At 39.1% G+C, this 25680-nt stretch overlaps 1 protein-coding gene across 1 annotated transcript in view; it reads right to left on the reverse strand.

The window, feature by feature from the left end:
- The window catches only part of LOC121295775 (protoheme IX farnesyltransferase, mitochondrial-like), a 44059-nt gene extending 19704 nt beyond the window's left edge, over window positions 1–24355 (reverse strand). The window contains exons 1-4 of the mRNA XM_041220805.1: window positions 24244–24355; window positions 23231–23370; window positions 22592–22904; window positions 19577–19701 (exon numbers count right to left, since the gene is read on the reverse strand). Coding sequence (XP_041076739.1) covers window positions 19577–19701; window positions 22592–22904; window positions 23231–23370; window positions 24244–24274 — 609 coding nt within the window. The 5' untranslated portion in view covers window positions 24275–24355. The remainder of the gene's footprint in view (window positions 1–19576; window positions 19702–22591; window positions 22905–23230; window positions 23371–24243) is intronic.
- Between the last annotated feature and the right edge of the window lie 1325 nt (window positions 24356–25680).

The raw sequence follows: 25680 nt of genomic DNA on the forward strand, positions 1-25680 counted from the left end.
ATGAATTATTCAGGTTTTATGAGTCACCTGGCATTGGTTAATATATACAGTTAATCCAGCCTCCAGAACTGTCATCTTGCAAACATTCAGCATAGAAGAAAATGATCTTACTGTATGTTACATCCTCTATTATATTGATTCTTAGTAATTGCTTAAAACTTGGACAGTTTTTTTAAAAGTAGATGCAAGTGAATTTCTTACTGATTAAACTAGGTCAACAGTCTTTTTTTTCAGTCAGAGTATATACGCTCTTAAGTGATCCATTTCTACCCACAGCACTGGTGCATAATATGCCCATTGCCAGTCTGAAATACCCTTGATTGTTCTCCACCAGTGGTTTTAAATGTCCTGTGTCAATTCTACAGCTAATGGCTTTTCTTCAATGTTCCCACCTTTATCAGCCCAGTCAGGGATGCGACTAACATGTCAGGACAAGGGTCATCAGTGTTCCCAGCACAGGGGGGCTCTTAAAGAGCTTGTGTACAGCAGCGTTTTCTTCAACCAGAGCATATTTACATTCCGTAATCAGACCTGCTTTTTCAGGGGCCCTGTTGGCTCCTTCTATTACACAATAGATGCTACAATGTTTGCAGCATTTATTATCTTGCATTCTTGCATTTATTACTGCATATTGAGTGGAAGGCAAGCATGAAGGGTTTTGTTCCTTTTTTTTGCAGATCCAAGTTCCAGGAACACTCCTATTGCACAGCAGTTTGATCCATTCCAGGTTTTACTGTGACTAATTGGGACCGACATCAAGCTCACAGCAAAACCTGGAATCCATCTCTGGAATCTCTATCTTACCATCATTTGAATGTAGATTTACAATATATATGAAATTGATATGGCTGACATAGACTCCATAGATAAGTACTGGTACAACACGATTAGATGTCATTAGTGCTACTGGTTTATTTATGTATGTATGTTCACGGCTGACCGACGGCTGTCAGGAATCTGAACAGCTACTGTACTCTATTCTCTTACTTGTTTCAGATCTCAGTCTGATTATTCCTTTGCATGCTTGTGTATGATGGGAACAGGATAAAGCACAATTTGGTAATTCTTCAAAATCTATTATGAAAAAAAGATAGATCAGATGAAGGAGATGCTACAAAGAATCTCCGGATGTTTAAATAAGATGCAAACAGTACCAGCATGTACCCTCACAGATTCACAGCGAAACAGGTTCAAACAGAGATAGGGATGGACTTCCTCCAATCCTCTTAAACCCCAAGGGCACCAGGGCCCTTCCTCCTTTCCTGAAATGTCAGATCTCGATGCCAGATTAGATTGCAGCCAGCTATTCAGAAAGCTAGTGAGTTGTCAGCGGCTGGTCTTTTTTTTTTTATATACAAGGAATTAATGTTCTCCATCAGGGCTAAACACATGGCAATGAGAGTCCGGGCAGAGCACTGCCGGTAGAAACGCACAGGGAGATAACAGTCTGTCACAGGAAAGAACCATTTACTGGCCTTGCCAGATCTGCATTGATAGCCTGTAAAATGCCTCTGATGCTGTAGCGTCTAGCTAAAGCAGAGGACTGCATTTAAATTTTCCCAATCATGCAGTACCATGAAGAGCCCCAAGCTACAAAACGTCACATCTGATCAGGCAGCTACCCAGTGTAGTTCTGTCCTTTGCAGTGCTTTTCGGAAGTGACCATTTGAGACTGGATCAAAACAATGTGCACAATCATTTTAACCACATGTAATACATCGCCCTTATAAAGTGTATTTCGGTGGACTATAAATAGTATGGGTGTTTTTTTTTTTTTTTTTTTTTTTTTTTTTTTAAATAATAATAAAAATAGCACGCTTTGGAGCATTTGTAACCAAGGGTTAAGTCATGTTTATACAATAAGCTTGTTGTTAGAAACTTGAAATCTGGTGCCGTATTGTAAAGTTCATACATAATACATGCCCACAGTGAGGGTGCACATCAAACATCAACAGTGTGGACTGTGGTATAATGCGCTTGATGTTATCAGAAACAGCTCTCATTCAGAAGAACAATACACAGTAGTAGACAGTCAGGTACAAAAATATAAATTTAATATAGATTTCTCACTGGCATTATAAATGAAAGTGTGAACTTGGATGCAGGAATTAATGGAGGGAACCAAGAGACACTGAACCAGCACAACAGCTCTGTTAATTCAGCCTGCAGCTGTCATGATTCTCAGCTGAACAAATGTGCCGAATCAAGTCTCAGAAATGGATAGCTGCTTCACAAACAACTCATATTGGTTTCTGACGATGGATTTAATGTTTCTTCCAAGCCATACCGCACATTCATTAATGAATATTTATGGAAATATCACCTTTGGAAAAGTTCAAACCGTCAAATATTTGTTGACAAAACAAAGCAGAGCCACAAATGTAATGTGAAGTTCTACAGTACTGGCAAAGCAAAGCCTTGGAATTGGTGTTTATTTTAGTACTAGAAATCTTATGACTGTTTAAAGTTGCATAGGAAGTAATTAAGACACCAGTATGTGCAGTGCTGAATTCTCCCTCAGTGCCTTTGTGCAGTGCCCTCGCCCCTGTCTCATTAGACTGTAAGGTTGACCACACAGTGTTATTTCTGCAGTCTAAAACAGGTTGGCTAGTTTATAACCGCATTTCCATTGAGGTTGCAAAATGGGCCGCTCTCTTGCCAAACGCACAAAGTGGGGTGGGGGGAAGAGTTAGCTTGCAGATGTCAGTGAAGGGAACAGGGAAAGCGATACTGATTTAGGACCCTGAGGGTGTCTGGGTTCAGCAGTCAAGAACTTAGAGGGAAGAGCGGTTAATGCCAGATTACTTATTATGGGCTAGCTATATTTATTAAGATGTAATGAAGTCTGTGTATAGATTAAGTGATGAACAGATCTGGGACAAACTCCAAGACACTAGCTCAGCTATTTTAACTTGTGAAAACAGCATAAAGAGTTTCAGCTTTCTCTGCTCTATTGCATTTAGAGTGAAAGGCCAACCTGTGAACACACTTACACCCATAATATAAATGTGTTGCAACAGTTATATTTAACTGGAGTGCTTCATCATACAAATGCTTTAATACAATTGCTGCTTTAAAAAGAAAATTCATTTCTTTTCTTTGGTTACGTTTCACATTTATACATATATATATATATATATATATATATATATATATATATATATATATATATATATATATATATATATATATATATATTTATTTAAAAATTATCTATTAAATTTAATCAATTAGATTGACGAGTTACTTTTTTTTTTTTTTTGTTAACGTTCAACATTGAACTCATGGACTTCACAGACGGTTGATTCAGTTGCCGGGACTTTTACAAGGTCAAATTGGACAAAAATAAACCTGAAAACTATGTACAGTATGCCTATACATCTGGGCAAGGAAAAAATAAAAAAACAAATCACACCATTCACCCTGAAACGGAGACGGTGAAAAATGTTTGGCTGAGAACTGAAAGAAATGCAATTAATCTCAACAGGATTGTTCACTGTGTCCTGAAATGGGGCTTTCCCAGAGAATTACTGAACACAGATAAAGACAGACAGTGATACAAAGTGCACTTTTGAAATACTTCAGCTAAAGTGCCAGCAAATCGTACAGTACCTTTTGCTAAGAACAGAAAACAGCACTACACCCGACCACAATCAACGACCAAACGATCTGCAACTCAACTCCTGTAAAGAGAGGCCCCTGTAGGCTCTATACCACGATGTTGCTCCACATCAAACAGCTGTGACTTCCAAGCTGTTGCCTCGCTGTTCATCACTTTGCAGGCAAAGTTTAATTAGCATGATACGAGTAGTGCAAGAAAGTATTCTTAAACAATATGACAAACCTCCACATCCTGCGATGAGACCTACATTGACATGTTTATATTATGGAGAATTGTTTCTAAAAGTACTGTACTTGTTAAAAAGCATGACATGAACCATATTTGTGGTTTTGTGACACAGATTTTAAATGGAATATAAAACTGCCAGTCATACAGTTTCTCTATTTCTTTTCTTAAACAACGTGAAACAGGAAATTATTTTTATAGAGCTTAATTAATGATTCTATAACTAGTAATAAGTCCACATGCAGGTTGAAAACAAGAAGCAGAGAGTAATCTGTCATCTTAAAGACCGAGCACGAAATTAAGGAATATCTAGTGCTTTAACACACCCAATATTTCAAGGCAGCTTCATAACAATATGCCACAGACAAATAACAGAGCCCACAGCTGGAGCATGCTCTCGCTCTCTCACTCTCACTTAGTTTACGGGAATGCAAAAATTGTACTGTCAACGTGAGCATTCAGAACACATAGCTAAGCTGAAGCTGAAATTACATAGATCAGATTGTTATCTCAGTGTGTACAACATGTTAAATTTGCCTTAATTCTTGCTGCCCTAATGACAATGATCGTCGCATAAACGCTGCAAATGGCAAAACTGAAGATAACAGAGGATGTTTCTGTATAGCAAATATAGAACAGGACTGCAAAAAAGCTTAGCACTTGCTTGAAAGCCACACATCTTTCAAGTGGGTTTAAGTGAAATGCAATGCATGTGTGTTCTGCAACCAGCCAGCTCAGAAGCAGGTCGCTGCAAGCATGCACAGCGTGTTCTTCTATGAAGTGTTTTTATCTTCACTACATACCATGCCATTCAACCGCTCTCACGTAAGCCATGTTAGGACATGATGCTTGATGCTGAGCTGCACAGGGCTGGATTCTCTTGTGAAGAGACGTGTCACGATGCTTTTCAGCGCAGCTCTCGCTGCTCTGTGGTCCCACTTGGCTCTGACTTCTATCAGTCCTTCAGCCTGTCACGCAGGCTGTAGTCAGCAATTACAGAATGACAGGACTAACACAAACTGTCACAGTGCTTTACAGCTGCAGAAAGGAATGTCATTCCTTGCAGACCACCTGCATACCGGCAAGCAAGACACCGTTACCCGTGACGCTTCTATTGCTGTGCCGGTCCGGTCTCTGGGCACTCTTTGCAATTGCTACTGCTGGTGGAAGTGCATTCGTACTGGGAGTTTGACACTAATGTTATTTTTCAATTATCGTCAGCTAGAAACTATTCTGATCCTCACGATTACCTTAGATCACATTTTAACTTACTGTTTATTTGATGTTCAATTAAATTGATCACTCAATAACATATTGTTTGAGGCCCTGGTTTAAATATATATTATATATATATATATATATATATATATATATATATATATATATATATACAATATACTCTATGAGCGATTGCAGCGTGAACAGTTATTATCCTATGGCTTCATGGTATACCATTAGAAAACATGACACTGCATCACCAGGGTCAGTCCTCACGCGAAACATTTCTTAAATAAAGATAAGAATACATGAGATCACTTCATTAAGTTTGAGACTTAGCGATCCGTCTACTTTCGTCTCTATTCGAAGCCCTTTAAATCAGCCTGTGACCAGAGTAAATATTTATAAAATTCCCACTGTCCAACTGCATTAATCATGTGTCTGTGGTGAATTATCCATTAATACAATGGGACCACAGTGGCAACATTATATGTTTACACATACAAATGGCATCACAATGGAAAGAACAAACACAATTCCTGGAAAAATATCAGTGGCCATTATGTTTACATTGCTGGAAACGTTGTTGCATGCTAACAGTCATCCCCTGCTAGGGTTTCTCTGTGGTATTTTCCTGTTAAGCCATTGAACCTTTCTGCTAGGCAATGAGTCTACAACATAGGCCAGCAACCTACATGGAAAGAGTTAAAAGAAAATAATGCCTTCAGCTTTAGACATGTCCATGGGATGAAGCACGTGGTTCCAAGTTGCGTATGAACATTTAGGTTTAATTCGGACTGTGATTGCAGTCTGTAATTTATGCTTGGCTTGGTTACTAATGAACGCCAACTGAATTGTATTGTAGCAGACATCTTTCAATAGCCTTGAATGCAAAGCAGCAGCAATGGTAAAGGCTGGGTTACACTAATGATAACCATCCCAGTCTGGTGTCTAATAAACAATGGTATGCTGGTGGAGAAAAACCAAGCACACAAAAACACCTCCAGTTAATGCTATACATTCACTTCCTGCTACACTTGAAACCAGGCCCCTCCTCAGCCGTACACCCAGCTGCAAGACTGATGAAGTAGGCTTCATTTTATTATTAGTGAAAATACAGTTTGGATAAAAAAGGGTCAAAATTCTGAGAGTGAAGCATCTGGGGTGTGATTTCCAAATCTGTACTGAATGCAAAGCAAGCCTAAATGAATCTTGCTGGCCAGTTTGCAATTATACAGGAGACAGGAGACCATTCTACAGGAGACGTCGCACTGTTTAGGGGAGGAGTATCTTCAAACAAAATTACAGCATGACATCAGTAAGAATATCCTAAATGTTTTATGACAATCCATGTGGATGATTAAAATGAGAAGTGGCTCAAACACTGCTATGCAGTGTACTGCAAGTCCTACTGCCATCCTGTTCTTTATTTCAGCTTCAACAGATGAAGCATCCCTCTATGATTTCACCACTCCTGACGGTTTAGTGATATACGAAGCCTGTAGGAACATTTTCATTAATTCAGCACTCCCTCAGGTCCCTCGAATCTCCAGCCAACATCACATACAGTCTCCAATTGCACTTTCCAGTTATTTTCGGTAGCCTTCCCACCCTGCCAAAGGCATACGTTCACAAGTGAACTCTGTCGAAATTCACACTCTTAATTAAAGCAAGGTTGCTATAGATAAGTCTTTCCGAGAATCCAGTTCCTAATTGCCTACTGTGCCCCTTTCATATTACACCAAAATCACTATCATCGTCTTCTCGAGGTAAATCTTGAGAAAGCTGCTTAATACTCCAGTGTACAATTTGCATAACTTTTTTTTTTTTTTTTTTTTTAAAGGAAAATGAAACTGTCACCCAAAAATAATAGTGAGAAACAACTCAGGAAATGAATTTATGGTTTCTGAAATCCACCTAATTGCTTTCATCCAGAACAAAATGTTGCAAATTTTACCCTGGAGTAAATGGTTATAAAAAAGTGTGCTCAAGCTCAGAGCTGTACCGAACTTTGACCTACTACAGTATGTAAGGTTAGAGCCTATTCCCTACGACAACATACGCCTCCCCCCCCAATTAAATGTAACATGCATTCATCTTGAAATTTGCAAGGCTCCATCAGCACGGGCCTGCAAATTACTTAATGGTTTTCATTTTTAAAAAAAGTGGAAGAAGAAGGAGGAGAAGAAGAAAATGGATTCCAATTAATTTATTGATACTTCATTGCTGGTCATGTTTGCTAAGCGGGGTTCTGACTGTCTATAAACAAAATCACAGACAGACAGTCCATGAGACATCTTCGAATTACCTCCTTGATCTGTAACTCAAAAGGGAGGAAGCTGGGTTCATTAAAAAATCTTGACAGGAATAAAAGCTTTAAAACCGTTGTTTTAAATAATGCATAAGAACCCATCTTGGGTTATTTAATTACTCAATCCATCAGAGGGGTTTCTTAAAAACCTGCAGACACAAACGCCAGATTTGCATCTATTTACAGAATGACTGACCTTCCACAGCAGCTTGTGGCTTCAGCCTGCTGTCGACTGGTCACCAGAACAAGGGAGATTTGGATGCCAGTCTGGCGGCCCGAAAGCTCCCAGTGCCATGCTGGGTCCTATCCTTGCCCTCCCAATTTAATGAAGTATGAAGACATTGCCCTTGACCCCTACAAAGAGAACATTTTAATTATGTAATAACCATGCGTGCCAAGACTGGGTTTAATACAAGTGGCTTAGCAGCAATGTCTGCCTTTTATTTTATTAATGTTTTAGGTTCTAATATATAAATATAAGATTTTTAGTAATAAGCTGTAATATTTATAAACACAAGTACGAATGCTGCCAGCATTTATTTATTTATTTTTTACTTCACAATTTAAGAGAAAAAAAAAAAAAAGGTTTTCATAGCTTGACAATTGGCAGCGTTTGTAAAAGACAAAACAAAAAAAAGGGTTACCGCAACAGTAAAAAAAACAAAAAAAAACAAAACATTTTCATTACATAAGCAAAGTGATATGAACTTTTGACTTACGAGTGCTAATGTGCCATAATGGGCTGTTAGTAATGATATCACCACCAGCCAGCCTGGCTCATTTCACCATATTACCTACAGTCTTAAGTTTCACATTTTGAAGAAGTGCAGCAAATCCCCGAGCTTGTTCGGATTGAAAAAGCAACGATCAGGCTCCATTAAAGCAGGTTCACGACACAGCCACAGTGCTTGAACCTGCATGATCACACTCATTGTATCGAAAGGTGCTGGTGGAAGGCTGGTTTGGAATCTCCGATTTGCTTCATCCGTCCAGCACAGTATGTGTGGAAGCACTGTGCCGACAGAGGTGACTTCATTCAGATGAGATGGAAATCCACAGTCCTGGGGCCGATTTCCAAATCGTTGGAGGAGCCTACAGAATTAGCATGGCTTATAGCAACGTGGGTATAGGGGATCCAGGGGTTCAAATACCAGCTAGGACACTAGGGGGAGTCAGACACGTTGTAATGATAAAGCATTAACAAGTCCATCCGGACATGCCTAATGAAAGCGCCTTTGCACCCACTGCAGGTGATAACAATTCAAGCAAGGAGGAAATTACATCCGAATTAAAAACTAGGCAATATCCCTGTTTTCTTTGGAGACGTTGGAAATCTTGATTAAAATTTTTTTCAATCTATTCATAGACAAGATGAATAACACAATACAGTTAAAAAATTAAGTAACGCAACACTCAATTGTGCATCATCATGTGGGCGTACGTGAATGCATTGTGGTACAGCAGGGCATTTCAGCTTATTTACAGTTATGCAACTTTTCTGTTCATGGAAAATTAGTTTTCTGTTTTCTTGAAATTAACCAGACTTTCTGATGAAAAATGTCACAGGTACTGCAAGTTTTAATTAACAAATTAATTCCACATCCAGCATTACCATTTGTGCCTAACTGGATGAACAGTGTCGCATACCCTCCTAATGAGAGTAATTGGAAGTTGCCTACAAAGTCATTTTAAAAGCATTTACATTTTCCCCTGGATCGCTGAAGCCTGTAATTATATCTGTTCCTGTGGCTGTTTGTCAAACCTGTGCGTTTACAAGCGATACTCTGAAGCTCTTATTTAATTTTACGTCTTTGAAGAAATTTGTAAGCAGCGGGGTAGGAACTGCTAATGCACACTATTCAACAGACACCTGACAGAAGAGAGCCGTCAAAGGGATGTCAAGACAGACACCTTTGATCATAAAACAGATCAAGATAATCCTGGGTGTCTGAATCCACCCATATCATCTTACACTGCATGTTAGACCTCAGAGTGTAGTTTTCTTACAGCATCTTTCTTTTTATTCACGTCTTAATTTTCTTAGCAGTAATCTTGGTGGGTTGACAGATGACTGTTCCCAGGACACAACTTGCATCTTCCAGCAAACAGGTCATTTTCCTCATCTGTGAAATCTCCTTCCACATCACTTAAATTCAGTGCCAGATCAGAACAGCAGAAAATCATTTTCAGCGATTCTTAAAATAATTTTTGGCTGCCTTATAAACTTGCTGAATCCAAAGCGCCCACAACATGCTTGTAAAGAAAGACGTTGTACAAGCTTATCCCCAGGACTTCGCAATTTTGTGATTGTTTTTCAACGAGCCAAGTCTGTATGTTTTACTCTGCTTTCATTTTTCCCCATTTCCGACACTTCACATCTTTTCAATAGTGTCATAACATGTTAGAACAATGCTGGCATTTGCATAAGACTATCAAAATAGTTTAGTAGGAAAAACATCTCAATAGCTTGTACCTTCTGATACAGATTACTTTAAATAATGCAATAACAGCAGCAACAAAGTGGATACAGAAATACTGCAATACACACGCCTGGCCCAATTACATGTTTAGATTTAATGTGCGCTCTTCTGTGGCTTTCTGGTTAGTGGAATACACTGTTTTAGCAATCTAGCTTTTGAGTGCATAATTGTAAATGAACACCAGGTCTTACTGATGCCACCTTATCGGCTTAAACTTGCTTTTGGCTAAACTGCATGTAAAACGCATCTTCGGATGTGAAACAGAGCTGGAAAATGTATCTGATGTCGTCACTGACGAACAAATAAATACAGAATGTAATCTTGTACAGCAGAGTGAATATGCCGCAGGTGGATTAGGCACCTTACTGTATTACACAACATTAAAACTGCACTGGTTTTGAAAACTAAATCTGTGAGGACTACACAAGACTAAGGCAGTTTTGCCTCTTAGACACCCATAATAATTTAACGGGTATTTAATTTCATAAACTTAATGGCACATTTCGCACTTTGTTTATTATTTTGCTTTTGTTGAGACCTCTCCCAGGTGTTTAAAATGCAGCTTCCTTTACAATTCTGTCTCCTGTAACCAGTTAAAAAACAAAGAGACCACGCAGTAGAGAGTCCCTGGATGCTGCCAAGCCATACTGAAATATTTGCCAGCTGTGCCTTTTTACTGAATTGGAATTTGAGCAGGCTGGCAAATGGGTTAAGATGTTTTATACACTAACCCTGGAAGAAGGTTTTGTCCCCGAAACGTCACTGGAGACCCTGGAGAAGCCTAGGTATAACTGGCTCAGCCCCCTCTGCAAACACAATGCTGGGAATCTCACAGAGAAGACCTTGTAATGCCCAAACAGTTTCTTCTACAAAACACATTTACTTTTCTGTCCCACAACACAATGTATTGCAAATGAACAATTCTGGATTTTAAAAATACAAATATACTAAGCATTGTAGCATATGATAAAACATAAATGGCCATTACAGGGTTAAAGTCATGCCACACAAACTTGCTGTTCATAAAGTTTCCAACAACTGGCTATCAGATCCAAGCCTCTCACGCACAGGTCAGCTAATATTATTTCAGATAAAGAATAGTAATTCCACAGCCTGCATACTCAAGGCTGGTTTAATGTCTCCCTTGGGTATTTGTCTTTCTCCAGTGTTTGGATCGAGATCAGTAATTTCACCAGAGCCACATGCAATAAGCATCTTCCCAGCATGTGAAGTTCTATTAAAATAAAAGAACGGCTAGGGCCAGTGCTCAGAAAACCAATAAAAAGGGAGAATTTCCAAGATGAAAACAGATAAGTATCAGTGACATGAAATGCCACGCTGAGGTACAGTCGCTTGCTCTTTGACTCTCAAAGCATTAAGAAGAGTGGGCTGATGTAATAAGTCAAGAATTTTTATACTGTTTGAAACTGTATACACTGTAGTTAGTTCCCACTAGGGGATAGATACATGCAGACTGAACATGTTATTGTCTTTGAAGATGCATAGAGGGCTGGTGTTATGTGAGATACTGTTACAGCTAATGGCACTTGCAGAGGTGCCTGTGTTGAAGTGAAGTTCATGAGCAATGCACAATCCACAAGTACAAAGCGTTCAGCTAAGGCACTGCAGGGGCCTTCACTTTTAAAAATCCACGACTATTTTATAAATGCATCACACACTGAAGTTAAGATGCTGGTGGTAGATGCCCAGGCTACATCTTCAATTCATGTACATATTACAAAATACCAACTCTCTCTTTATCAGGTCCACTATATTATTTTTAAGCAAAAAAATAAATAAATAAATAATAAAAACTCAACTCTCCTAGGGATTGCAAAACTTGTTAAATCCGACTTTTTTTTTTTTTTTTGGCTGAGAGATTATCTACAGTTATTGGCCAAAGGTTTTGCATCACACATCATTTTAAGATTGAGACAGAATAAAAATAACTCAAAATATACAAACATCTTTTTAGATCTTTCATTTAACATCATGTAATCAATGAAGTATACGGAAAACTACGAAGCGCTATGTAATTCACTATGTTAACGTAACATTATTTCAGGAGGTTTCATTCAACTTACTGAAGCAAAATTTGTTCATTCTACATAGAGGGTGATGCAAAAATTTTGGCCACAGGCATAGGCTGCTTTGTAATTTCGAATTCAATGATCAAGATATTTAAAGGGTTTTGTAATCAAAAGTGCTCCAATAATTTTGTCCTAAATAAATACAAATTATTTGGCTGGTTTCGCAATCCTTGATTAGCATGATCTAACCAGCGTCTGTGAATGCTGGTTTGGTCAGCTCCCAATACTATTTCAAAACATGGTTTCATACAGTTGGGTTGAAACAATGCCAATCTAAGTAGCATTAGAGTGCGCCTCTTATTTACTGTTCTGAATGCCCATTTATCTAATCTCCATTTATGACCCATGGTCTTTTGTTTCTTTTTTCAGGTTAAAAAAAAAGTCCGCTGGGTCGGCATTTTGAATGCTTGAATCAGATCGTCGCGTAGTCTTCTTTGTTCAAGACTGAATAGATTAAATTATTTTAGCCTGTCTGCATATGACATGCCTTTTAAACCCGGAATAATTCTGGTTGCTCTTCTTTGCACTCTTTCTAGAGCAGCAATATCCTTTTTGTAGTGACGTGACCAGAACTGAACACAATATTCTAGATGAGGTCTTACTAATGCATTGTAAAGTTTTAACATTACTTCCCTTGATTTAAATTCAGCACTTTTCACTATATATACCAGGCTATAGGGCGCATCCTGAACTCCATGCAGAGCGCCTTTTACCGGATGCACCAGTAGGGAACCCCCCTTTGTTTGCCTTTTTTATAGCTTCCCCACACAGGTCAAGACATTTATGAGTCAACATAAACTCCAAGATCTTTTTCATAGATTCCTTCTTCAATTTCAGTATCTCCCATATGGTATTTATAATGGAAATGTTTATTGCCTGCATGCAGTACCTTACACTTTTTTCATATTAAATATCATTTCCCATGTGTCTGCCCAGTTCTGAATCTTGTCTAGATCATTTTGAATGACCTTTGCTGCTGCAACGGTGTTTGCCACTCCTCCTATTTTTGTGTCGTCTGTAAATTTAAGTTAGCTTACTATACTAGAATGTAAGTCATTAATGGAGATAAGGAAAAACAGAGGACCTAATACTTATCCATGGACTACATCCTATTGGACTCACCTATAATGTGTTTGTGAACCAAAATGTGGGGGGGGGGGGGGGGGGGGGGGGGGGGGGGGGGTGCTCACTACATTTTTTTTAAAAAAGCATTTCCTTCTACAATTTCAAGTACTTCCTCACAGCAAAACTTTCCACATACTTTTAATTTTCTCAGAAATCAAATACACTGAAAATTCTTCAAACCACGTCTGTTTTTTCATTCAGTGAACCTCCCTGGGGCTCCCAGCACTAACCTCCACTGGCAGTCACATGGGTGTAAGTGGCCAACCGGAGGAAAGCAGGGCGTGACGCGCCTCATGAGAGAGCTCCAGCTGCTTCACGTTCCTGCCGGGTTATTTGGGTTTGGGATCAAGTATCAGCTCAAACAGGCAATTAAAAGTCTACAGCGAGCATCTCAATGTTGTTTGATATTTGATTCAATAGGATAATTACATATGCCTTGGCTCATTATGAAGAAAAAAGACAATGAAACCGGAGCCAACACACCTCCTTATCTTTACGTTCGCAGTGTGGACCACATGCCTAAGAAATAAATATTTAACTACCACTCCTCATTTCCTCTCACCTGCAACACAGAGCCACGACTGTATATAAAAAAATACATCAGCTTGAAATACTGCTAAATCCTTTAATAGCTGTGTTGCACTGGGACAGACTAATGGTTACACTTTGGTGCACAAGACACCATTCTGATATTGAGACCAAAGGGGCGTTTTACACCTGGGAAATATAGGGGTCCCCACACCATTTCAAAATACTGCAGATCCCCTTTTTATTAGCTTTCCACTTATTTAAGCTAATTTCAATATCCAATTAATCACTAACCTAAATGGCTGCTAATTACCCTAAGGTTTCTTTTTTTTTTTTTTTTTTTAAACAAAGTTGCTACGAATAAAAGGCTGCAGATGACATTTTACAACACTCGAAAGACAGGGGATCCACTGGCACATATAAAATGCACTGTTGTTTGAAGAGGCTGACGGTATTTCAGATAACTCTACATATGGGCAAAGAGGCAGGCAGACAGACAGAAACCTCATGGAAAGGATCAGACATGTTTTTGTAGGTTTTAATTGCTGTGATATACTCTCTGGGGACCTGACACCTGTTCTCCATAAAAAAGGAAACTAAAGGAATTTTTAACAATAAAAAAATACCATGCATGGAATATCAGCGGAATCTGCAGTCTATAAATTCCTCCTAAAGGCATGATTAGGGATGTTGTAAAGCAAATATGTCACTGCATGTCCAAAAGATTTGAATAATCCCAATCACAGCACATGAAAGCACATGAAAATGTGTAGCTCCTATTTAGCCAAATGTTATTTGAATTCCTAAATTACTTTTCCATTATAATACATAACTACTGCTTATCACGTACTATACAATGTTATAATGACAGCACCGTGCAAAGGATGATTCTGCAAGTTAATTGTGCATTTAGTCTATGAATGCTTTCGATAAAGACACAGCTTTTTTTTAGCTTCTCTCTGCGTGGCTTAAATCAGCAAAACATTTTCCTGCTCTTCCATTGCTAAACCAATAGATTACGAGACATGCAAAAGATCTGGCTTCAGCTGGGATATATGCTAGAACTCCATTTAGTTTGGGAGTGGTCTTTTACTGTAGCAGTCAACCAAAAATTTATGGAAATAATTAAAGCACTTTGTGCACAAAGACAGTCTTGCTGAACTAGAAAGCTAGATCATTCAATACACGTACTTACTTCTAATTTTCAGTCAGGTGATAAGATTCAACATGTCTGGCTAATGATCAGGTTTGTACCTTCCGATGTTCACAGAACCAAAAAGAGCACTTTGCTTATTTGTTACATGAGCAGGTCTTTATATATTTATGACAGCTATATGCTTCATTTAGCCTCTCTATATTATTATTGTTGTTCAGCAGAATGAGATAGTGAGTGTTATTCTGCCAATGTCATTGAGTCACAGAGCTTTTGCAACATGGATGTACCGGCAACGTTGTGTTCCTGTCCTCAAGGATATTTGTAATGGTCCCAACATTAGATTTTTTCCATTGTAAATAATAAATGTTCCCACTAACAAGATTAATTATCAGTGTTAGGAAGCATGCACCTCACATTCAGTGGTGCTCAGGTTCTGGAATTCCACATTTTGACAGAAAAACAGACTGCCTTATTTCAGAGAGAGAGAGAGAGAGCGAGAGAGAGAGAGAGAGAGAGAGAGAGAGAGAGAGAGGAGACTTCCAAACATATAGTAAACCTACAAAAATGCTAATGGCAAGTACTCTTGGATTTCAGGTATTATTAAAACACAGTCACTGTCTGGCCTTGGGCAAGTCACGTGACAGAAGAGAAGCAGCCTTGCCACCAACGCAAACAAAATGTAGGGCTTTCAACATCATGTAATTGTGAATCACAAAAGGAAAAGCTGGTCAGCTTAATGCATTAAAAAAAAAAAAAAACGTCCCCAGGGCTCTTAATCCTAGAGAACGAAATCAACAGAAACAACACAAAAAGGATTATGCTTTTACTACTTTATTCTGATACAGTAGTTCCTGGAAACAAACCCTGCTGTAAAAACCACCTTACCGAAAAGCAGGACCCCACAAGAAAGCGAATCCTCATCTCAACTGAGCTTTCAACCCTAATTCATTTGTAAAAGTCTGTGGGCTTTCCCCTGGGCTGACGACGGCCTTGGCTGGATTACATGTTGAGGAGGTATTTCCATTAAAGTGATCCCCCCCCGGCATCAATGTTTTAATTCACTGCATAAAATAATTTCCAGGGGGTATGCAGTTTGTGTCTTGTACATGTCTCGGAACACTGAGGCATCCCCCCCCCCCCCACCTCCTTTTCATATTCTAACAATCCGAAACAAACCCCAGCGTTTTGATCTGCCCACACCCAGTTTGCTCTTTATTTTCTTTTTCAACAAAACCGGGCACGAGATCTAAAGGAAAAAAAAGAAGAACCAAAGTGCTCAGATCAGTTACACAGGTACGTGGAGTGACATCCTTTTGCTCTTTAAGAAAGACAGCAGCAGCCTGATCAGATGTGCAGTACGTTACTGAGCAACATTACTCAGATCAGAAAGCCCGAAGCAAACTTTAATTGTGTGCTAGGTGACATCCATCAGCTGCTGTGCATAATTATTACACAATTATTATTGTTTTTAAACAGCCCGCTTCTGAAATTCTTGTGCGTGTGTGAAAACCTGTATTGAAAAAAAACAAACAAACAAACAACTTAAAAGCAGAAGAGCAAAGGAAGTGCGAGGGTTTAAAAGAATCCCATCAGTCATAATGAATCCACTTTCGGTGTTAAATTTCACCCAAGATTTCTGCTTTTTTTCTCTACAGTTTCTCAGCGGAGTTGGACAGAGCAGGTTTTACAGTGAGTCCAGGTCTAACTCACAGGACCATACAGTCACCCGTTATAACTGGCGCTGCAGCCGTGTGAAGTGCTGGTGTTACTGGATAATCTCTCCCTGGGTGAGAAATAGCCTAGGCTAATCTTCATCACGTCAGGTCAAGTCTCACCCCCAGGTCTGTGAAAGCTTATTGATATCTTTGCCTTTCTTGTGGTTTCTCAACTTGCCTTCATGCTCAGAAAGGTCAGTTTCATCTTTGTAGGCATAAGCAGTCCTCAAATTACTGTGCCATACATACATGTGCCCAAAAAACATATAGCACAGGAGAGTAAGTCCCAATACAAAGATAACAAGCAGGTGAAAATAGACTCGCTCTCTGTAGCGTTGGAGAAAAAAAAACTCCAAAATGAGCCTGAAACCGGACCAAATACTAATACATGATTTAGACAATATTTAACGCATTAGAAACAATTATGAACAAAACGAAAAATGAGAAACTATACATCACAGCCAATACCAGCTCAGTATCAAAGTATTTATCAATTACAGAAGGGAATATTGCATTCCTGCGAGACGAATAAACTTAAAAAAAAAAAAAAAAAAAAAAAAAAGAAAAAAAAACAAACTAAGAAAGTAGCCGTGTTATTTAAAGGGTTGCCAATAAATTGGCCCAATTGTGTACCTGAATCTAATCCTGTCCTGCTGAACCCAGCAGAAGAGAAACACATAGGAGAGACTGCGAGCCCGACACTAATGGGAAGATCCACAAGTCATCAATCAGCTCGTAGCAACTACCTCGCCTCCCCAAGTTCATTCCATATTTCTAGGTAAAACTGTAAATGAACGCTATTGACTGAGCTAAAGTTGCCTGTTGAGAGATCAAAGCTTGTGTGCATCAAACACTGCTTATCAAGTCAACATTAACAATTACAGGTCTCCATTACTGCTGTATTCCACTGTATATCAAGTCTTGTAAATGACATCACCCATCCACCCTTTTACACGAGAGCTCCTATACACCAGGCACTTCTGGGTTCACCTTAACCTTAACCAATGTTTCTAAAACGCACTGCGCGCCAGCTTTTGATCTGCAAGGAGATGAAAGGCAAATCCACTTGCTTGCTCCAGGCAATCTCCACAGTCAAAACAAGAAGTGGAAAAAAAATGCAGGGTGAAAGAAATGTGTTGCAGGTTCAATTCAGCCAAACAGAAAAGCCCGGAATGAAAATTGCGATTTCCATTGTTCTTGGAACTTCCAGAACCCAGAACTGAAGACTTTGCACCTGACACTCGATGTACTGTATACAGTATGTCTGAATTTCAGAGGGAGGAAGGAGGGAGCGTGGAGGTCAAACAAGGGTTATCTTAAACTAACTGATGACCTCTCATGAATTGAAAAATACAATAAGTAGATTAGCGATGGCTAAAATCCTTTTCATAAAAGGAAGACCTACTTCTTAATAACAGCATGCCAGAACTTTTCAACAAGGATAGCATCAACGTTCCCGTGAAGGCTGCTGATCTGGTCACAGTACAAAACCTCAATCTGACCTTCATATGGAAAGCAAAAGGAGCAGCCACTTAAGACATGGCAGCACTGGTTGACATTCAAAGACATCTTTTAAACATGCAGTTGCTTGAGTACCCCCCCCCCCCCCCCCCCCCAAACAGTGGTGCCTAGTCAGACAGAACCAATTAACTCTTATTACAATTCTACAGCCAGTCATAAACTTCAAACACATCAAGCATTAATTACTTGCACAGACTGTGTTTAATTGTGACTATAAAATAAAATATACTCTACATGCTGACCAAGATCCAACATGTTGAATCACTACATTTAACAACAATTCTCTTTTGTGATACCTCTTTCAAGCGGTGGGGTAGATCTGAACATGTTTACTGAAGTTAACCGCAGGCTCTCCAATACATAGCTATCTTCCATGTGAACTGCTTAAGCCAAAGATACTCCAAGACCCAGTTAGGTAACAAGCTCTGTGCAAGAAAACAAGCCCGGAGCAAAGGGGCTGCTGTGTAATCAGAGCCTTCTCTAAATTACAGAGCGCAGGCTTTTAATGGGGTTCAGTGCAGGGCTGAGGAACGGTCAAGACACTAAATCTAATATTGGCGAGTCACAAAGTGCATTCCTCCAAACACAAACGTGAAGACAAAATCAAACAGAGTTTTATTTACAGAAAATGATTTAATAATGGAGAAATGGAAGGACAGGAATGTGCCAGACAAGCTAACAATACAACTGGAAAGTCCTTACAGGTAAATGCATATAGTTCATGAAAATAAGGTGCTATTAAAAATAATAGATGACAAAAATATGCATGCTTAAATGTCAGGGGACACTGTAGCCTCAACTATTAGCTTTACAGTGTCTGAAGACTGCAGTGAGACACGTCCTGGGATCTACTCAGTGGATGCTAATACCGTCCTCCACAACTACTAATCACTCAATAATGATGAATACTAGAAATACTGAAATGCAATGACAAATGTTTCAACTAGATATCTTTTTTTCAATGTTTTCAAATGCTGGAATGGTATGACAGTGACTAAAAATACTATTTTGGTGAGTGGACCACCGGCATTCAAATAAATAAAACGGTATATGTGTTGTTACAGAAAGAAATACACTAAATAAGATAATTTGCGCTGTTAAGAGATGTTATCTGTCAGTACTGCAATAGCAGTATTAAGATCAGTCACTGCTTAGATCAGCCTCTGTTTATGTTATTTCTAAACAGATCCCAGACCCAGAGAATGGAGGCACAAAAAAGCCAAGTTCCAATTGTGATATTCTGAAAGATCGCAGGTTACAGTATGTGTCTGTCTGAACACAGCTCCCAGCTGTGACTGACTTCCCCTTATAACTCACCGAACTTTCTAAACCACACCTTCCTTCCAAATTTTGATGACATCACAGGCAGTTGAACATCACTATTTCCCACTTTGAAAAATAGTGAACCTACTTGTATCATTAAAGATCCATACTCCTAACCCTAATAAGCCACTTACTGGCGAGGAACAGTACCAATCACAGATGTGCAACCTTGCTGTGAATGAGCACGTCATTAACGGCTGTGTATGAACCTGGTAGATGCCAGCTTTTGCCAGCCTGCCTGGCGAGTTTGAAATTGACTGACCTGGTTGATGGAGTTGGCAGCACAGGAAGCGAGGCCCGTTCCCAGGGAAGCAAGGAGGAAGCAGCTGGGATCAAAGGGCACCGGAGCCATAGCATAGCCAGCTGATGCAGTCATGACAACCAAGGCTAGATAACACAGTTGAGAAGCACAGAGGGTACAAATTAGGGGACATCAAATTGGCAAAGTAATAACGGAAAACAAATGAGAGATAATACCACCTGGAAGTTGCCTATTCACACAGAAATCAGAAATGTACATCTAGATGCTAACATGTGCAATCCAACTGCTGTTTGCTCGGCGAGAGGCATCAATTTATTTTAGTGTGCATGTGTCGGGATCCTGGATCCCAATCAAATGGCTTCGTAGAGATAACTTAGGATTGTAAGGTCAAAGGTTAAAAAGCCACCCAATATTGTCTTGGTTGGAATTAAGTCTAAAAGCAGTGCTCTGGGAAAGTAAATCCCTACGCGTTAAAAACAAACAAGGCAATTACCCTGCCAGTCAGATCTAATGGTTCAACCTACATGTACAAGCTGCTTGCAAAATAATTATTTTAAAAGCATAAACCTACAGAAACTCAGCTTCTGATTCTGACTGTATAAAGAATACACAAGCAACATGATTCCAGTGATATTCTGTTGCATGTATGTGCGGAAAATTCCATGTGTGTGCTGGAAATTCTATGTGTGTGTTGCCAGTCAGCTGACCCTGGAATACTGTTTCACTATTTGAAAGTATTTGGTCTTTCAAATAGCTAGCACTGGAATTTATTTTTTTAATGTTATCCATTTTGCAACAGACTTTTGGATATGAAGGACTTGCTCCCTGTAACACATTTTCTTGCATAAAACCTGTATTATGATTTTTTGGAAACATGTTTATGTTGGGTTTATAAGGCTCTAGTGGAGCATTGAGCCTACAGACACTCTGTCAACCGCCTGCACTCTTTGCAAAGTGTCTCTGAGATAATTTTGCTTGTTAGCCATAAATGACTGTATTCAGCCAACAATCCTTCAGCACAGCTCAAACACACCACATAGCTTTTGGTTTAACCCACATCTTGTCATCTTTGTTTCAGCATGTCTTTAAGTATATTGTGATTGAGTAAATCATTGCCTGGTTATTGGCTGCACTTAAACAGAGACCCAAAATTATATGTATACGGTTTAATTTAAACTTTGCCTTGAGGGTTAAATAAGTAATAATAATAATAATAATAATAATAATAATGTGATGGATTGCAAAGCTTGCACCAAGTGTCAAGTTCCAAACAGCATAATGTACATGGTTTTGTTTGCTTGTATCATTTGTCAGACAGCCACTTGGAAATGGGCTCTTAGAGCAGAACAAGCTTAACAAATCTTGGAAAAATAATGTTTGGATCAATAGTTTCTATGTAAGAAGTGCTGTATAATAAGCTGCATGGAAAGTGAACAGTTGGGTATAACATAATGAATAACCTATTACTTCAGCCTCTGTAAGGCTGACTTTACATAATTACAGGGGTCAGTCGCTGTGTATATTGACCGCTGAACATTTTTCAGACGCTAAGCAGCTTTCTGACATTTTAAGTGACTTTAAAAAAAGACTAAAATTCTATTACAGTCACCTCAGAAAATAAAACAGGCAACCTTTTTCATTTACAGGTTTGGCGATCCACTAATCTTTGCACAATAATCCAATCATTCAACGGTGAAAAAAGACTTGAATTAAGAGTCTTGTGAAGTGCTTCATGATCATTTATTCTGTAGAATTCAGGTACATCAGTAATTTGGGGGTGGGGGTAGTGGGGGAAAAAGATGGAACAGAACAGGAAATGGGTGACATCAGAGACTGGAATGACTGACCCCATGGGATATAAATATCTTCCAACAAATACAGCTGTAGCGACAATTAACACACAATTTACATTGATTTATGTGCGTTGATGTCCTATGACAATGCATTATACACAAATGCTGTGTCCAATTCCTTTACTCTTTGCATATAAACCAGGGGACAGGCTAGCGTGCTGCAGTTGTTAATGGATTGGAAGGATGAGGGTTCAGTCCCCAGCCCAGGGATCTAGTCTGAAATAAATGCTATGAAGCAAAGATGCACAATTCAGGTGTCTGAAGCTCCAATTACAGCACCAGGATGCTTTATCTAATATGCAACTCAGGTTGATCCAGACTTGGTCCTGTAATAGTCCACTCAATGTAAAACTTAGTACTCACAGAATCAGGGGTTGTTAAGGGGTACTTGTTGCTTTCTACATTCCCCACTGTGGATTTCTTAGATCATAAAGCGGTTTGAAAAGCCAAAAGTTCTGCTGGCCGCTTGCTTTCATAAAAAAAGAAACATATAGTGTACCTTCTGCCACTATCTCTGCCTGGATCTTAGAAAAACAAGCTCAAACGTGTCAATTTTATTCTATTTAATAATCCATTATTGTCACCTGCAATGGAAATGGTATGTAAAGGGCTGTGCAAACAAAAAGATATTTCAATTGCACTTAATTATTTGGTTTTTACAGGACAGTGCAATACTTCAAAAGGTATTAACCAAGTTTAGGGCGTAACCTCAAATCCTGTCTTTAACTAAATGATTGAATTGAGTTAAACTATAAAAACAAATCCATGTTGCTTCATGTGAAGAGGCAGCCAATACCCAGGTCGGCACTTGCAGGGTTAAGGAGGATCGCGTGATGTTTCCAAGGCAGGACGGTCTTGTGCAAGATGACTGTTTAGCCTTTCATAGACTGCTTTACTTCTCATATATTGTTTAGTTTTGCTACTGTTTTGTTTTTGCTACTGTTATGCTTTTCACACAAAATGTTCTAGTGCAGAGTGACTTTGTTTTGCTTTTGATGCAGTTGTGCTTGAAAAAGATCAGGGAAAGAAACGTTTACAACCTGGGGAACCATACCTTGTGATTGATTGGAGGTTAAATGACTCTTTATAAGATTCACAATTGTGATTAGTAACATTCCAGCCGTCTTTGCAACGTGAGGCAGGAAGCCTGGTTTCAGCATACCTGTCAGCCTGATTTTAGACAGTCTTGCGTAGATTCCTGGTAGGTCCCCAAGCATCACCTTGATTTCCTTCCACTGTCTGGTCTCCTGAGCAATGGAAGGATCCTCGTCCGAGCTGGCCCCCTCTGTATCCTGAGTGGGGGTCTTCTTAGGAAACTGTACCCTGGAAGGATGTCGGTCGACTGCTGAAGTCTGCTGGACGTGACGAATAACTGTTTCATCTTGTAAATGCGGATGCCGCTCCACCAGCGGAGTGGTCAGTGCTTCCTGCTTTGGCTTTGCATGCTGACATGCACCGGCTGTGTTTGTGACATACTGGAACAAAAAAACATGTAATAAGTATTAGTGGACACCAAAGGACCAAAAATACTATGATGTGCAACTTTCTGAAACAAAGACTGTAAAAGAAGGCAATTCTTGGTTACTGTCTATTTAACTGTGCTTTCTGTTTAATTGATGCTATAGAAAATGTCTACAAAAAAAGCAATAAGCCACCGCTGTCTCAAATATCGTACACCGATAAACTTTAACAAAGTGTCCACAGTACCATCGGCTGCATGACCAAACAGCATGCATTATGTATGGGACCCAATAAAATACAGCTGTTGCTAGTAAATATACATCTTCAGTGGGCAGCTTACCTGGCGCTTGAGAAAGTTACAGTGATGGAAGGTAATCCATTTGCTGCAGGAGGACCTGCATAGTTGAACAAGGTTATGGGAGCACAGCCTTGCCTGGGCTGCATTTTCAAGACTCTGGAGAATGCTAACACCAACCAGACCTAGGCAATGCAGGAGCAGTCATGTGAACATTTTGACAAACATGCATTAACAGTTCAGTCATCTCATAGTGATACAAATTAAAGTGACACAAGGCATGTGCACATTGTGTTTCTGTGAAAACAGAGATTTCAGGAGGCCAATCTAGTAACACAAAACAATATGCAAGAGCTGATGTTGATAACATTATTCATCTACTGATTATAACCCTACCTCAAGCAATTGCTAAGACTGTGATCACTGTGTAACCTAACAATAAGATGAACACGTTTGTCATTAGAGGTGCTTTATCTGAAAGCATAATATGGTACTGTATGTACCTGAAAATAACATTTGTGAATACTGTCGTTTGTTTTTCTTTAAATATATCTTTATTTGTATGCACCCAGTGAATCATTATACAAGGCAAAATATTCAGTTCGCCCTACATAAGGTACCGTATTAACAACATTCATACACACACACACACACACACATATCTACATAGCAGTCTACATTATATATTATATATACACCATATCTAATCTACATATATAGATATATATATAATATATATAATAATATATATTATAATATATATATATATATATATATATATATATATATATATATATATATATATATCAACACAGGGGGTTATCTTGTAATGCATTTTAGAGATTGCTGTCGGGAATAATAATAATACTCATAGGGGTGGAATTAAGAACCTATTAATGGTATATTACATCACCTAGTTCTCAAGGTTGGAGAGAGGTCAGTGATACCGAATTAAAGAATTGACATTGCTCTTTATTTTACAAGTATATTCAGCTCCCGGCGCTCCAGCGCCTCTGACTCGTTACGCCCAACGGAGCATCACGTCTCCGATCCCGTACCTGTCAGCTTTCTGCATGGCGAGTTGTACATGACTGTGCAGCTAAACGCCTGGTTTTAAATCTGTCCTCTTCACATGCTGCGGGCCGCCATCTTTACCGACACCGAAAACAACCACTTCCGCGTCCGCACTGCCTTGCGTGCTGCTGCGCTGCGAAATTGAAGAGACGTGCGCCAGCTGCAGACTGCTGTGAGCTGTTCCTAACAGTAGATATTTCTAACGACTTTTTTTTTTTTTTTTTTCTCCAGTTATAGAGACAGTCGTGAGATACTATAATATTGCAGTACCATTTTTACTTTTATTAACACTACATTTTTCTAATACTATTAGGGACTGTAATTTCAAGGTTTTATAGCACTGTATACCAATGCATTTAGTGCTGTGGTGTTCATAGGCAGCTCGTGGCAAAATGTTAGCAGCTCTAACCTGCATATTCAACCCCTTTCACGTACAGTAATTGTAAACGCAGTTGGTTATTACGCAGGACGTCCCATGTCAGCTACTGAAAACAGAAAAACTGCAAAATCAAACCACGTGACATTGCTGCCAGAATCAATTTGAAACTACGTCTTAGAGCTGTTGTTCCAAACAAAACAGAAAAATCCATGTTAAATGTGAACAATATGCGTTTTTATTATAATGGGACATTCAATTCATAGGCTACTCGATGTGGCACGGGTACAGAAATATGGTCCAATGTTCCATATCTCTCAGCTGGCCCGCTGCTGAAAAGCTTGGCCTATCTTTCTATGCTAAACATATTTCAGAAGCCTTCTAATTCAATGTCTGGCCTCTTGCCCCCATGCCCTTGTTTGTCCTCTCTGTACCCTCGTACTTGGCCCATTATTTACGTTTCTTCTTTTTCTGATGGACTGCTTTTTTCAGACTGCCAGATTAATCTTTTCCTCCTGACCATTGAACTGTCATAGGTCCAGAAGAGGCAATAGTTCAACACAGACTGGAATATATACCAGGGATAAGAAATAATCGAGTGCATAATATACCAGGTATGTTATGCATACAGTTAAACAACGCATCAGCAGCTCCCTTCTGTTATAGAGCTACTGAAATTATTGACGCTTTTCTAAAAACCAAAAAATGTATAGTCATCTCAGTAAAGCTTTTCCTTTCTGGCAAAGATACAACATCTTTAACAATGAGAGCTGTTTCCAAAGAAGACAAATGCTGGCAGAAGTCTAGCTTATCGGAATATTTTCCATTGTTTAATGCAGGCCTGTATTCATCTCTGGAAACGGGTACCTGTTTGTAATGGCAGTGCTTGGAACCTGAACGTGTAGTCTGATCATGTAAAATATATTTCACAGGAAGCTTATAAAGGCTTCACCTGATTCTTTAAACAAGGTGTAAGAGTCTCTGTTTGTTTTTCTATGCTTTGGTAGTCTGTGCTTGAACAGGGTTCAATGTAACTACGAGGCTT

This window comes from Polyodon spathula, chromosome 20, assembly GCF_017654505.1.
Source record: "Polyodon spathula isolate WHYD16114869_AA chromosome 20, ASM1765450v1, whole genome shotgun sequence".
Classification (NCBI taxonomy): Eukaryota; Metazoa; Chordata; class Actinopteri; order Acipenseriformes; family Polyodontidae; genus Polyodon; species Polyodon spathula.